Source organism: Aspergillus lentulus (genome assembly GCF_001445615.1).
Source record: "Aspergillus lentulus DNA, contig: Alt16, strain: IFM 54703, whole genome shotgun sequence".
Taxonomy (NCBI): Eukaryota; Fungi; Ascomycota; class Eurotiomycetes; order Eurotiales; family Aspergillaceae; genus Aspergillus; species Aspergillus lentulus.
The window spans coordinates 1,749,036-1,764,036 of NW_028322113.1; the positions used below are offsets into that span (position 1 = coordinate 1,749,036).

The 15,001-nt window shown below is 51.0% G+C and overlaps 5 protein-coding genes across 5 annotated transcripts; 4 read left to right on the forward strand and 1 right to left on the reverse strand.

The window, feature by feature from the left end:
• Positions 1-659: 659 nt before the first annotated feature.
• On the forward strand, positions 660-2,210 carry ALT_8040 (putative nucleoporin; the record flags this gene model as incomplete). The annotated part of the gene is made up of 3 exons (XM_033555940.2): positions 660-1,326; positions 1,382-2,034; positions 2,103-2,210. The coding sequence occupies 3 exons, from the start codon at positions 660-662 to the stop codon at positions 2,208-2,210; spliced, it is 1,428 nt and encodes a 475-aa protein (XP_033411831.2).
• A 1,190-nt stretch (positions 2,211-3,400) lies between these two features.
• Positions 3,401-4,935, forward strand: ALT_8041 (transcription factor SPN1; the record flags this gene model as incomplete). The annotated part of the gene is made up of 4 exons (XM_033555941.1): positions 3,401-3,950; positions 4,007-4,089; positions 4,149-4,627; positions 4,689-4,935. 4 exons carry the CDS (start codon positions 3,401-3,403, stop codon positions 4,933-4,935), a joined length of 1,359 nt encoding a protein of 452 aa, XP_033411832.1.
• A 687-nt stretch (positions 4,936-5,622) lies between these two features.
• On the forward strand, positions 5,623-6,486 carry ALT_8042 (HIG1 domain-containing protein; the record flags this gene model as incomplete). Its single annotated transcript, XM_033555942.2, has 2 exons — positions 5,623-5,663; positions 5,739-6,486. The coding sequence occupies 2 exons, from the start codon at positions 5,623-5,625 to the stop codon at positions 6,484-6,486; spliced, it is 789 nt and encodes a 262-aa protein (XP_033411833.1).
• A 444-nt stretch (positions 6,487-6,930) lies between these two features.
• On the reverse strand, positions 6,931-9,075 carry ALT_8043 (putative MFS peptide transporter; the record flags this gene model as incomplete). Its single annotated transcript, XM_033555943.2, has 7 exons — positions 6,931-7,184; positions 7,238-7,663; positions 7,716-7,870; positions 7,926-8,297; positions 8,357-8,579; positions 8,637-8,750; positions 8,808-9,075. The coding sequence occupies 7 exons, from the start codon at positions 9,073-9,075 to the stop codon at positions 6,931-6,933; spliced, it is 1,812 nt and encodes a 603-aa protein (XP_033411834.2).
• A 3,156-nt stretch (positions 9,076-12,231) lies between these two features.
• ALT_8044 (ankyrin repeat protein) lies at positions 12,232-14,980 on the forward strand (the record flags this gene model as incomplete). Its single annotated transcript, XM_089600361.1, has 6 exons — positions 12,232-13,697; positions 13,749-14,121; positions 14,188-14,587; positions 14,643-14,672; positions 14,719-14,795; positions 14,894-14,980. The coding sequence occupies 6 exons, from the start codon at positions 12,232-12,234 to the stop codon at positions 14,978-14,980; spliced, it is 2,433 nt and encodes an 810-aa protein (XP_089455254.1).
• Between the last annotated feature and the right edge of the window lie 21 nt (positions 14,981-15,001).

Below are 15,001 nucleotides of genomic sequence, written 5' to 3' on the forward strand. Positions count from 1 at the left end.
GGGGATATGCTCAATTACAGAGAGACGGGCGGGATTTCGTGAATGGAGTGACCGGTTCAGAACGGACGGAGCTGCGAGTTTGGAAGGGTCGGTTTTTGCGTGTCTCTGATTGGCTGGAGTGTAGATTATGTAAGGTGATGCCGTTGTCTGCGGACTTCAGATGCTGCAGTATGGTCCAGGTGCCTAGGTAACCAGGTATCAATGTGTTCATGATGAAGTTCGATAGCATCAGCCATCTAGTATTGTCAATAGCCTGTAATTGCATCAGTATTCTTAATCGGCAATCGCTCAACTGAACAAATTGTTGTCTATTCGCATCGTGCCTGTCAGGTATAAATCACGTGATACAACCGCGAAAAACAAAGCAGCTCCCAGTGAAGTTGACAAGCTCCAGTTGTTGCTGTCTTTATGCACCCCGACTTCTTTTGCCGGGCCACTTCTCTTCCTTACAATGAGGTGTTAAAAGGCTCTTCTTGATTGATTCCTATATTGAACGCAAAGCAGGCCCGGCGATCCCTCGCTTGTCTGAACCTTCTCAACCCACTACAGTGTACTCGTTGCTAGAGCTTCGAATCGCATAATTCCGCCCGCCTTTCGCGCTCAATCGCGTTACTTAGTGGTTGCACCAGTGCGCTGCGCTTTCGCTTAATCCCTTCGACATGTCTCTCTTCGGAGGGCAAACCCAGTCAGGTGGTGGACTGTTTGGGTCCGCTACCGCAAATAAACCCAGTCCCTTTGGCGGGTTCGGTTCGAGTACAACAGGAACACAGCAGAGCACCGGTGGTGGCTTATTTGGATCGCCGCAAACCCAGCAGAGCTCTACAGGAGGTGGCCTGTTTGGATCCAATGCGACATCGCAGCCGCAGCAACAACAACAGCAGCAGACTGGTGGCCTTTTCGGGTCCTCGACGACAAACCAGACTCAGCCCCAGACTGGGGGAGGCTTGTTCGGATCTACAACGCAGCAAAAACCCCAGACAGGTGGTCTCTTTGGCGGTGCTTTAGGCCAGACACAACAGCAGCAGCAGACGACGACCGGCGGTGGAGGATTGTTTGGGTCAACCCTTGGGCAGCAGAAGCCACAGGGGAGCAGTCTGTTTGGAGGATTGGGACAGCAACAGCAACAACCTCAGCAGCAGCCTCAGCAACAAGGAGGCGGGCTATTCGGAAGCCTGGGAGCTACGACACAACAACAGCAACAACCTCAGCAGCAGAGTTTGTTCGGTGGATCCGTCCTTGGGGGTCAACAGCAGCCTCAATTGGGACAAACTACAACACAGCAGCCAGGCTCCAGCCTGTGGTCACCAGGCCGCGCTGTTACAGGAGGTTCGTTTCGATGTCAGATTGTGCAGACGTAAGCGCCAGGCTAACTTCATCATAGTACATCGAACTGTACCCATGCAAATAGAAATCGTCAAGAACAAATGGGACACCGGTAGTCGCGCGTCGCCGTTCAGAACGTATCTGTACAATCACGTCGGGGATCAGGCTCCTTTCTACCAGCCTACCGCGGAGGACGACGAGACGAAGTGGGAAGAGGCTCTACGCGAAAGACCCGGCTCCGGATATGTGCCCGTCTTGGTGAGAGGGTTTTGGGAGCTCGGCAAGCGAGCGCAGCGACAAAAGGATTTCCTCACAATGGCTCAGACCCGTCTCCATGAGATTAACAACTGTCTCACCGACCTGCTGTCTCGCCACGACCTGAAGATATCCGTCAAGATCGCCGACTGTCGTCGGAAACATCTCGTTCTAAGCAAGCGCTGTCTCGCTTTGGCGGCGAAGACCCAAGTACTCAGGAACCGAGGCTACGCAATGGACGAGGCAGAGGAAGAGCTTAAGAAGAAGCTTGCACAGCTGGAGCGGTCTGTCTTTAACCCCTCGCTTAACGGGCGGGCCGAGGAAATCTGGGCCCGCATGTTGGCTATCCGGGAACACTCGAAACGCTTGCAGGCGGAGATGGAGAAGGCGGGCGCTTCAACGGCTGCTCAGGGTGAGGAGGAATTGGACGAGGATACCATGAAGACTGCAAAGAAGGTTTGTCTACTCCTTCAGATCGCACTGCGTCCAAGTGTCCCTGTGATCAGTTTGCTAATTCTTCCCAGATCTTGGACGATTATCACGCACAAATCACACATCTGCAAAAGGAATTGGAATCGGTCAAAAAGGACTTTGAAGAAGCACAGAAGCTTCAGGGACCGGCGGATCATTGAGATAGATAGGTTAACGTGATCAAGCGAGCAATGTAATATTTGGCACACGGCGTTTCATCCTCGATTCTGGTACTGGTTTATGTCAATGGGGCAACCGAGTTATAGAAAGCTGATATCCTGCATCAGTCTGAGTCTGGCCCTTATCTAGATGATCGCATCTAATCCGGTTGACAATGCTACATCAGAAGCTTTCACTTTTTTAATTAAATTTTCTTTATACCGGTAAACCCAAAAATACCCATGTACAATAGTAATACATTATGCGTGGAATCCAAGCAAGACTAATCTCCACCATAGTCATCGTCGTAACGAGTTGAACGAGTTATCCAACGACATGGAGAAACCGATATTTAAAGGAACTTCTTGACGAAATCAACGGCGAATGGAGCTGATACAATGGCCGGTTAGCTCCTGCGGCACCTTCGGATAGGGGAGATTCATGAACACTCACAGAGGTAGAGAAGGATACCGCCGGTGATAGCAGCGCGGACGGTCTGGCTGGCCTGAGCCTCAGCAGCCTGTAGAGTTGCAGTTAGCATTTATAGGTGCGACAATGTATATGATAAGATCGTCTCGAGCAATGCGCATTACAGCGCACAAAGGACGTTCGAGGGGATAAGAGGGGGATTTACTCTAAGCTCCTCCTTGGAAAGCTGTTCTTGACCTGGGGACAGAATGTTAGTGGACGGCTCAAAGCTGGGCAGGACTCGAGTTGACAGATGATTTCGAGGGGTAAAGATGTAGTGTTGACTTACCGGGAGCAAACATTTTGATCTGAGTCTTTTCTGTATGAAAGGGACTATACTGAGAGAGAGAGTGGTATACTTTGTATCCGGAGTCAGAAGAATCGATATGCCAACTGCAGAGTCGAAATGCGGACGCACGGACCACGTAGCGGAGGCGGAATTTCTGCTGTTGCTGTTTCTGCTGCGACGTCTCCCAAGGCCAGCAATACCAGCCTCCGGATCTTTCACTTGCTTTTCTCTCATCTACATATTCTGTTGCATCTACTCATTGAGCGTCGTACTTTGAATATACGTTCTCGAAGCTGGTGTCTGTCACTGCTCAGTTCCTTCGCCCTCACAAGGAATCGTAGTTGAGAGCGGAGCCGCATCGGGCGCTCCGATACCTCCTCTGGTATCATCACATCAACACAACTCAGTCTACAACCATCAACAATAACATACAACATGTCCGACAGCCCAGAAATGCGGCCCGCGTCACAGACCGATGTCGTCGCCGACCACGAGCCCCAGACAGACCTGCCCGAGGAAACAGTGAAGGCCCCGACTCCTGGCGGCGACGAGGACCACAACGAGGAAGCCCATGAAGAGGGAGCAGCATCAGCAACACCGGCGGCAGAGTCGGTAGCCGAGACCCATGAAGACGATGCGGCCGACAAAGAGGACGCGGGGGTCGATTCTGACGAGGAGTCTATTCTCTCTGAAGTGGATGAGGCGCAGTTCGAGGACTTTGATCCTGAAAATGTCGACATTGAAGATCGCCCACAGCTTGCGATCGACGAGGATAACCTCAAGTTGATTGGTCGTCACAAGCGCAAGCGGACGGAGGAAGATGGCCAACAGATGAAGCGGAAGAGGGAAGGGCGCAGAGAGAAGAGGAATCGTCGGAGGGATATGGAAGAAGGCGCGGACGAGGGCGAAGATAAGTCCCGTCGCAGAGATCGGAAGAAGAGAGACGCCACTCCTGAAGATGAGGAGTTGCTGGACCCTGCTACGCGTACGTCGTCTTTGGTATCTTGAGGGTGAAACAGGACTAACACTATGGACGAATAGGTCGTCGCCGAGCTCTCGATCGTGCTATGGATGAAGCTTTGAAGAAACCCACAAAGAGACGCTTCCGGAAGGCAGATGGCATCGTATGTTTATACTTCTCGAACTTACGAGTTCAGGATAGGGTAGCTAACTGAGTACACAGGATCTGGAGCAAATGGCCGATGCGGAAATTGAGGACATGCGCAAGCGAATGACACATGCTGCCCAGATGGACGCCAACAATCGACGCGAAGGCCGTCCCGCCATGCACAAGCTGAAGATGTTGCCGGAGGTGGTCTCGCTCCTTAACCGTAACCAATACGTCAACAGTCTCGTCGATCCTGAAATCAATCTTCTTGAAGCCGTCAAATTCTTCCTTGAACCTCTCGACGACGGATCACTGCCGGCCTACAACATCCAACGCGACCTGATGACCGCATTGGGCAAACTCCCCATCAACAAGGAGACATTGATCGCTAGTGGAATTGGCAAGGTGATTGTGTTTTATACCAAGAGCAAGCGTCCCGAGCCTGGCATCAAACGCATGGCTGAGCGGCTGCTTGCCGAATGGACTCGTCCCATCTTACAGCGCAGCGACGACTACTCGAAGCGGGTTTACCAGGAGGCTGAATATGATCCTAGGTATGACATCTTATGTTCTTGTTCATAATAATTGCGGTCCGCATACTCACAAATACGACAGGAAACTCACCACACGTACCACATCTGCTCAGGCGAGCGTTGCAGAAGCTCGTTCTCGAGAACTCCTTCCTCCCCGGTTGGCGAACCGTGCCCGTGCCGAGATTACCCATACCAGTTACACTATTGTTCCCCGCCCAACTGTGGTGCAGGAGAGCAAGTTTGCACGTCCATTAGGAGCCAGCGGAGAGGATCGATTCCGGAGAATGCGGGCCCGACAGATCGCTGCGTCGAAGGGGTCGCGACGCTAAATTCGGAAGCAGATCCGTTGGCATCTCATATACTTTTTTCTTGTATCTGCTCTGGTCGTTTCTTATTGTAATCCCAGTACGAGCGTGAGACGGTCGGAACGACGGAATTATCTTTCTCTGACACATTTTCTACTTTTCTGGTCACTGGTTTTTATTTTCGCGAACGGCGCCTCGGAATGGATTAGTTATTGATTACTTATTCTACTCTATGTGTACTAGACAAGTCCTTGGGTGGTGTCGGGTTCATAGGAAGCAGAATCATGCCATCAGGAGTTGGAGCAAAAGCAGAACTTTTCATTGGTCCCGTACCCGATTAGCAGATTCTATTCTGGTTGTGTCTCGTGCGAGAAGACAACTTACTGAGAGAGTTAATAATCAGCGCCTGCCTGGAAGCTTGAAGGCTTTCCCGAGCAATCGCCGATCCGGCAGAGAACCAGATCCCGCCCGCCCGTCGACAATTGATCGTACGTCACCCGGCCTATGCTGCTCGGCCTTTGTAGTTGTTCTGACCTCATTTTGCCCTCATCCGAAATTTCCCCCGTCTTGAGTGGTGGCTCTTCTATATTATCTTCTCTCAATCCATCCTCGCCTCAATCCTGCAATTGATACATATAGTCATAATTGACTTCACTTTCTGCTCCGTCCATACAGACCTACCGCCCACACTTAAATTCTAATACCGTCACCATGAAGATTCTCAGTAAGGAAGAAGAAGACGCTCACTACAGGTAAGCAACTCAAATATTTTTCTAGGTGATCGCCTAGTCATTCTAAATTGAACCATTTCTAACTGAATTTATCAGAGAGGTTCTAAAGGGCGGCACCCTCGGCGGCGTAGTCGGTCTCGTCGGCGGAGTCGCAGGCGTGATGGCCGCCTCGCGCCGCTACGCCACCATCCGCAACCTCACCCTCCCCATGAAATCCTTCCTGGTAACCTCCTCGGGAACCTTCTTCGGCATCATCGCCGCCGACCACGCGTCGCGCTCCTTCGAAGCCTCCCGCAATGTCGAACGCCAATGGTACGAGTCCCGCGAGGAGCGCCTCCGCCAGGAAGAACTGGCGGGGATGAGCTTCGTCGACCGCGTGACGGCCTTTGCGCGGCGCGAGAAGTACAAGATTGTCGGCGCGACGTGGGTCGCCAGCATGATCGGCTCGTTTGCCATGGTCAGCCGCAACCCGTACCTGACGGGTTCGCAGAAGATCGTGCAGGCGCGTGTGTATGCGCAGGGCCTGACGCTCGCTGTGCTGGTTGCGTCGGCGGCGTTTGAGATCTCGGATCAGAGGAAGGGGAGGGGGTTGCTGGATGCTGCGAAGAAGGGGAAGAAGGCCGCGGGGGAGAAGGAGGCGGCGCCCACTCCAACTGCTGCTGCGGTGCATGATCCGCAGAGCGGCGATCTGTGGAAGGATATGGTTGCTGCTGAGGAGGAACGGTTGAAGCAGAAGCACCAGTCGCTGTATGAGAAGCCTCATGAACATCAACATGACGTGAGTGCGCAGGCTGCGCCGGCGCCCACGGAAGAGAAGAAGGAAGAGAAGGAGGAGAAGAAGTGAATTGACTCCTGTGGATTTCTGTTTGGTGAAGGTACTTGAAGCGTGGGGCCCTGGTCTTCCTTTACTCTTTAGACTTCCTGTCCTGCTTTGTTCTCTTCTTTGCATGTTGTGTCGGGATATGGCGTCTAGATTTCTTAAAAATGTCCATGTTTGATACGTGGTCTTGTATAATGGTGATGTACAGCTTATGTTCAGTCAATCTCATCTCTTTCAGTCTTTTTCTTTTTCATTTTCCATCGATGTTCGGGCTACGAATGATTTCCCACTCAACATGACAATTTACTATGCATTCGAGTGTTCGACATAAAGATCATTACATTTCATTATTTTGCATGTCCTGCATACCTAAAGATGTACATACCAAGTCTGGTAGTACAATGGAAAAAGTCCCAACCCCACGCTAGCATCCCTCCCTTCAATCAGACTCCGTAAGATAAGTAGCCTCTACGCCTCCGGGTCAATCTTCTCGTTTCTAGCACCGGGATTGGTACCCAGGTACGCCGAAGCCTCGAGATTGTTGAGTCGGTCCTCCTCCTTGTCCAGCGAATAGTGGGTCAGGTAGAAGAGGTTACCAGCAACGAACGCCAGAACGGCCACGAATCCATAGTTCCAGATCAGCAGCGGGTCGGTGGACAACGCAGTAAGCCCTTGCTGGATAGCAGACGAGATGGCGTTCATGAAGAGGAAAATGGATTGGACTGTAACAACGGATTAGTGATGGAGCTGGTCACTGACCCGAGCGACGACATACCTAAACTTTTCATGTTCCTGGGAGCCTTTGTGAATGCATACTCATAACCCGTGATGGACGTGAAGATCTCCGAGAAAGCGATCAGGACATATGGCAGAGTCTGAACCCACACGTTGATTGGTGCCGGTTTGTCACAGTCGCTGGGGTGGTCGCCACATGGGCTCATCTTGTAGATATAGTATTGCGTGACGGCAGCCGCTATCATGGACATGGAGGCAAGGAAGTAGCCAACATAGATCTTCTTGAGCGGGGTGAAGTTGAATCCCATCTTGCGGATGCCGGGATAGATGAACTGATCCATGATGGGAATGAAAATGATCAATGCAAGAGGGTCCAGGTTATTGATCAAGTCGTTAGGAACACCGTTCAGCTCCATCGTGGCTGCCTGCGAGGTCAAATTGTTGGTCATCTGCCCATAGGCCAACCCTATGATCTCGGTAAGTCCTGTTCACGACGTTTGTAATCTGGAGATACATACAGTAAATAGGATACCAGAGGAAGACAGCACACGCTTTGACAGCTCGGCGTACTTCGTCGACCCACTGGTCGTCAAATGTCATCCACTCTGGCTTATTTTGAACCCTGCTGGGCTTCACTCTCTCCCAGAAGTCAGGAGACTGGCAATTCCGTACGCTACGAAGGAACTGTCAGTACGAAGAGAGATCGACATGAAGCGAGGACCACTAACAATCTCACGGGATTCCACGACCAGCGGCCCTTCAGAGCAAAAGCCCAGAGCTTGAATGCTTTCGCAGAAACCGAGCCGGTAGCAGGCGTGACCTCGTACTTGTTGCGGCATGCAAAGATCACAAGAGGGCAGAACGCAAACATGATAGTTGGGAGAAGGAATGCAAGCCAAAATCCCACATATTTCTCGGCATACACCATGGCGATTGAGCCGACCAGCGCGCCGACGTTGATCATGAAGTAGAAGTACAGGAAAATCCGAGTGACCGTTTGAGCAGGGTCCACAATGACACGCTCGCCTGTCTTGGGCATCACCTTGATGAAGGACCTTGTTTCCTTGTGCTGCTCAGCAATCAGAGGGGCAATGTTTGACCTGTTGCATGTGTGTTAGCGATTCTCTCATATCTACATCGAGGAAACGTGTATCTGTACTTGAAACCTCCTACACCAACTCCAAAGATGACCAGACCGACGGCGAAGCATCCCAGAGCGCCATGTGGATGCGCGATAACGGATGGCAAGGCGGATACAATAAGGATGATGTGTCCAACCATCGCGAAGGCGATTGAAACCTGAATTGTCTTCAGCCGTCCCCAGAACTCGTCGGCAATGTAAGCACCCAGAATAGGCATCAAGTAACACCAGAACGTATTGACTAGGGTATATTGTCAGACATAGGCTGATGGTAAATGTTTGGAAGCAAGATACTCACAAGTTGTCAGACCAGTAGACGCTCTTTGACCCATACCTAGGGCACCAGACTGTCCACTGTGACCGGCTCCAGTGCTCGAACCATCGGGGAGAGGCTGCTGGATGAAGTTGACGACTGTGATAAGGTGAGCTTTCTCCATTAAGTGGAGTCTGAGAAGGGCTCAATGCTTACAGACAGCAGTGGTTCCATAGTAGGAGAAACGCTCGCAGAGTTCGACAAAGGCGATCGTGTACGCGGTCCAATGAACCTTGCCAGCGACGCGACGAAGAGTGTGTTCTTCCTCTTCAGTCGGAATTTCACGGCCTTGATCATCAAGTCTACGAGCTGTAGCAACCATCGTAGTCTCGTGTTCTTTGACTGGCACGAGGTCCAGAGACTGCTTGGGGACATGAGCCTGAGCCACAACCACCAAGTCTGCCGCGTCAACAGGATCGCTCATGACTGCAAGTGGATGATACAAGGCTCAAAGTCTGTAGAGAGGAGGATGGAAGAAGTCGAGATGGAACGGAAAGGAAAGGGGGGAGGGTTTGCACGTGGAAGAGAAAGAAACCCAACACGCGCAGGGGAGAGTGAAGCATAAATAAGAGCAAGGTAGGAAGAGCAGAACAAGCGTGGGGGGAGGAAATGAGAGGAAAAAGAAGGGAGGGAACAACAATATCGCACCAGTCCAGGTGTCTATCGCTGGTCCAGTACTTTATCTTCTTTCACTGTCTGGATGTCGCTCGTGAGCTAACCAGTTCGGCCACTTGAACTCTGCACTAGTGGGCAAGTTCGTCGCCTCTTGACTGATCTAATGGTAGACTATTCCATTTGATTCCCTGCGATAGGAGAGTCCTCGATGGGCAGGCATTTCCAGACCGTCCTCGACTCTCTAGACAACTAGATTCGGAGATATTGTGCAGGCTGGGATTGCAACCATTGGCTACTCCGTATCACAAAGTTTTGAGACTACGAATTGTTATCCGCCCCCTGCTGCTCATGTGGATGAGTTTCTAGCGCCCATCTAGATGAATGCAGTCTAAACGGATCCTTGAAACCCATGGCAGTGGTGGCACATGTTTCTGTAAGTTATTGGGCCTCGTGGTCTTCCGTCCGCCACTTCCAACACGAAAGAGGCTGACTATTGGATACGCATCGCGACCCTGGACGACCCCACGAAACTCAATTGGATTTTGAGGACGGGTAAAATGAATATTGAAGTGATAAGAGGGGTTATCGTTCCTTGTTAGTCCCTCCAAATGATCTCCTCCGCAACCAATCACTGCATTGGCGCAGACCGCGAATAGATGCAGTGACAGACATGGCAAACGCCATTACCCTTGGCATCCGGCAAGAGTACCAAGCTTAGCCTTGGACTCGGACGTCCAGGTGATAGACTTCCTCGTTCAGGCTGGTACGCCTTCGTCGCAGACAAAGGTGGAAACATGCAAAGGCAGAGTGGCTAATTCTTTCCCCGCACAAGCCCTCAGTTTTCGCCGATCTGACCTCGACACTCGACACACAGGGACATTACTCGTTCCAATCGCTCGCACACTGCATACTACCCTCCAAGTCCCATTTCGGCGATTTGATCCGCGCCGCATCGCTTTCGATATAGGCTGGGAAGAGCTGAGTGATTGCCATGAAGATCCAAGCGGATGCGGAATAGCGAAGCCCTCCTGAGACTTTTCCATCTACACGTCAAAAAGGGATTGCGATACTGTGCCACCTCCAGGGGTCATAGACCAGCAAACATGTCGTAACATGTTGTTTTGGTGAGGTTACATCGTAGTCGAAACCTTCAAGATAATGGCCTGTTCAGGTCTTTCTGACTGGTCCGCTTACAGACGGGGCCATCTGTACCACCAAGGACAAGTACACGCGGCTAAATTGTACGTTCAAGGTTAATGACTGGGTTGCAAATGGCAACCAATACAGAGTTTGACACGGAATCCGAAGTTGGCAGCTGGTGAGTGCAATGGGCTTGACGAGAATCACGCGATATCACACCACAGGTCGCACTGATAACGCCAAGTAAAAGCGGCCAATAATAAGGTTTGCCGGCTTCAGAAGGCCCAGGCGGAGGTACGTACCTACCACAGTAGGTACCAACGCGAAGCCTTCTCCAAGCCGTCTGGTCGTCTCGGCAGTGGAGCTTGCACTTGTCCAGCAGAGACTCCTTGTCTTCCTCAACACTGAACAGTCTTCACAACCTCGGACAAGCCCGAGCCACGAGCCTATGCAATAAGCTTGTGGGCCATGTGGGTCTTACTTATCTCCCCACTCCTAGAATAAGACCGTCCTCGCCCACAATATTCCTATCTTTCCAAAGAGCGTTTGCGATAACAGGTACTTGACAATAGCCGATTGGGAAGATTCCAACTCTGGAGCCACGTGCAATCGGTCAGACCTCATGCGCGACTGTTATCTACGGATATAACAGATGATATCTCAACGAGGAAGATTAAACAACCGAGTAGAATGTGTATAAAGAGACAGCTGTTTTGATGCGGAGACAATCTGTCCATGATAAGCAAGAATATATTACCGAATCGGCCACAGACTGGCGCTATCTTTCTCGTGAGATAACCTCCACGGTCATCGTTGGGTCAAAGAGAGGTGCAAGCTTTTTGAACATGGACTTGCGAGTGATGCTATATCTATTGATCTGTCACATTGTTGTACAGGTTGTACTACCGGGAAGAATAGTGGCTTAAGTAGATCCAGGCTTTTCTGGGTTTTAGCAACCTCTCAGGTATAGCTTTCTCAGATGTAGATTTATGGGAGACTGGTCCATGTTATGAATGGACAAGCGATCCAGAGGCATCCATACCCCCGAGCATCGACCGTTGCTCCTTATCTTCCCATGCATCTTGCTGGGTAGCGCTGATAGTTTATGGCTTCCCTGCGGACGGCGCAACCACTTGGGGTGGCCAGTTCAAGGGATGGACTCTCTTCCCGGTCGCATCCACCTTACTGGTACTATCTATATCAACCATTACCCTACAGGAACTGCAATCTCGAATGTAGCACGTATACGCGGCAATATACTACTACTGTAATCGATAGTGGAGCCATAGACTCACCGGAAGTAGCAATCTTATATAACAAAACTTAGGTGTATTATCATCAGAGCACACACTACATTTAGCTGATGCGAGCGATGATATACGCTGCAGAGTGGTTACTCAATTCGACACTTCACACTCCAGCATGTTGTTTATAAAGTCACATGACTCTGGTTTCCTCGATTCCTACTCCGTACATCCTACAACCCCATCGCAAGCACAACCTAATCCAGCTCCATATCGCTCCCTTGATGTTTTCATTATGGAAAACGAAGCTTGGACTCCTTGCAGATTTATGGAGCCATTGTCTGTAATCCGAAGCGCGGCAGGTTCAGAATCACTTGCAGACAGAGCAGCCAAGATAAATTAGCAGCAAGAGTCGTGCATAAGTGCCGTTCATGCAGCCAATAAGCCACGCTGCAAATATGGAGGCTGAGCAAGACCCCTTCAGCCCCCATTTCTGTCAGAGAAAACAGATGGGAGCTAAGGAACTTAATTCTCGGAATCTTACCTTCTCACGGAACTGAATTGAGCAAATATGAGGAATAATGGTGGTAGCGACATCATCTCTTGCCCTTACTGATGAGGAGATCCACCAGTTGATGCACGCTGCTCAACGCGGGGACATTATCCAGCTTAGATCGCTTCTTTATGGCGTATCCCCCGACATCAGAGACAGTACGGGCCGAACCGCCTTCTCCTGGGCGGCTTCATACGATTTAACCCAATCACCGGAGACATGCAACAATCGTAGCCTTGTGTTGCAATGCCTCCTCGATCGAGGGGCTAACCCCGACCTTGCAGATTACCATGGTGAAACCCCGCTTCATTGGGCTGTTAAAGCGGGCGACTATCGCATGGTCGATTTGCTACTGCAGAAAGATGTCGAATCGGACTTGCCAGACTCGCGAGGCCGCACGCCATTGTCGAGGGCGGCGGAGCGAGGTTATGATCGTGTGGTCGAGATCTTATTGACCAAAGGTAAAGCTGACGCGGACTATAAGGATGCACGAGGTCGGACGCCACTGTCGTGGGCTGCGGAGAATTGGCATCTGGAGACAGCCACCATTCTGCTGAATCATGGCGCCAGCGTGGACATTCACGATAGAGAGGGACAGTTACCCTTATGGTGGTTTATCAGTAACACAGTCAAGCGAACAGCGATGGAGCAGCAGTATCAGTCCGGAAAAGGGGACTATCTTCAACAATGGCTCACTTTATTGGGCCCCAAGCACGGCGTCGAGCCTATGACGAAAGCTCGGAGAACCTTCCTCTCCTGGGCCTGCGAGAAAGGCGATCAAGAACTTGTTAAGCATCTGTTGCAGACCGTCTGGGCTGACCCTAACTCCATCGACCGGTACAGGAAGACACCCTTGATCTACGCGCTAGAATGGAACCACTACGATATTGCAGACATGCTGATATCTGGGGTTAAGGCGGGGACATTCCTAAAAAGGGACATTGTCTCCCTGCGCATTATGATCCAAGAAGGTCGTTCTCGTCTGCTCAAGCCCTTTCTTGAGAGATACAAGCCGAGCCTAGAAAAGGAAGACGAATACAACACTATTCCTCTCATGAGGATAGCGCTGCAGCAGGCTGATCGCGCAACGGTAGCAGTCCTCCTAGAGCACCAAGCCAGTATTCAAGGCCTTGAGAACGTGGACTGGTTCGGTCCTTGCAGCACCGTCAAGTCCTCGGCAGACTTGGTTTTCCTGAATGATATGCGCACGGGACACGGCCACAATGCAATCCCTTTGATGAAGATGGCCATAGAGGAGGGCGACCGTGCGGCAGTGGCGGCATTATTGGATCAGCGTGAAAGAATCCTCCGGATTAAAGAACAGGAAAACGATGATGACAGCGATCTCGGCCAGCGCAGCAGGGAGGTCACTGCAGTGGCTGTCGACATTGCCGTTGTCCGTAATGGAATCAAGACAGCGCAGTGGCTTATTCAAGGCTCATTGGAGACACATATCAAAAATATGCCGAAGACGGCAGACGAAACCCATCTGGTGTATGTTTTGATCCCTAGGACCTCTTTCGTTACGCGGTTCTGACCAGACAGACTCTTCCGGGAGAATCAACTGTGGAAAACTTACCTGCAGATAGGCCATTCGCCAAACGAGCTGAGGTTCTCTTTGGGAAACAAAAGCCCCTGCAGGACATTTACCTTGTCCATTCAAATGAATCTGACCATGTCTCATGCATTTCCTGGCGGTCACAACGAGGGGAACTTCCGCAGCTATGAGAATGGTACCTTCCGAACAATTGAATGGGCTGTCCTCGAAGTCCCTCCGAAAGCCATACATTACTTCAGCAATCTGCCGTTCGGTTGGGTTCCCAAGAATGACTTGGAATTCATTCAGCTATTCCTGCAGACGTGGAGAGGAGACTGGATGGATTTCTGTCGGGACGCCAGAAGTGTTCTGAGTCGCCTTGTATGTAAATTCGTGTTCTTCATTCGATGAGCTGTGCACTCTCAAGAAACGACGCTGACAAGCTAGCGCTCCCATCAACTGACCGCTCGAGGCAAAGATGACCTCTTGATCGACGCAGTTGCCGAGAATATGCAGCAGTGGACCCGACTTCAAGGGACGCTGGAGGAACAGCTCAGCCAGGCGCGTCACTTTGTCTCGCAATATCAACGCTACAGCGAAACTCGTCGGTTCAGTGAACAAATGCATCAGACCATCGACGCCGCGGAGCGAGACATCCAAAACCAAGTGGATAAACTAGAACAGACCATGCGAGATCTATTACAGATAGCAAGTTATATCAGCCCTACCGCGTCTAGCATCAGAACTAATGCTTTGGTCGGGGTAGGAATTCGCCTGGGTCTCTATCAACGAAGCGCATCGGTCGACCAGCTTGGCAACGAGTCTGAAGCGGATCAGCTGGATTACTGTACGTGTGGGCGACCAGCCGGCCCTCCTGTGTTCTATTTGTTGACTGGTCCTAGTTCGTCTTTCTCCCTCTTACGTTCGCATCTGTAAGTTATCAGATATTGCTCTACTGTAGCTGTCTAATCCTCGCAGACCCTGTTCGGAATGAACGTGGATCTACTGAAAGACGATCCTTCCTGGAGATGGTACCCGCTTGTCGGCGGGATATTGTTAGTCTTGACAGTCATTGCATGGCTGTTGTCCAAGTTCACCAACGTTAGGAATCTGTTGTCCCACACTGAGCGTACAGACTGCTGATGAGCTCCAGATTGAAATGTGGGCTGAACGCAAAGCGGAGCTGATAATGAAAAGGTCCAGGCGACGACGAGTCGACAAGGACTTGTATCTGCTCTGATCAGCAGTTTTCACTAGTTGA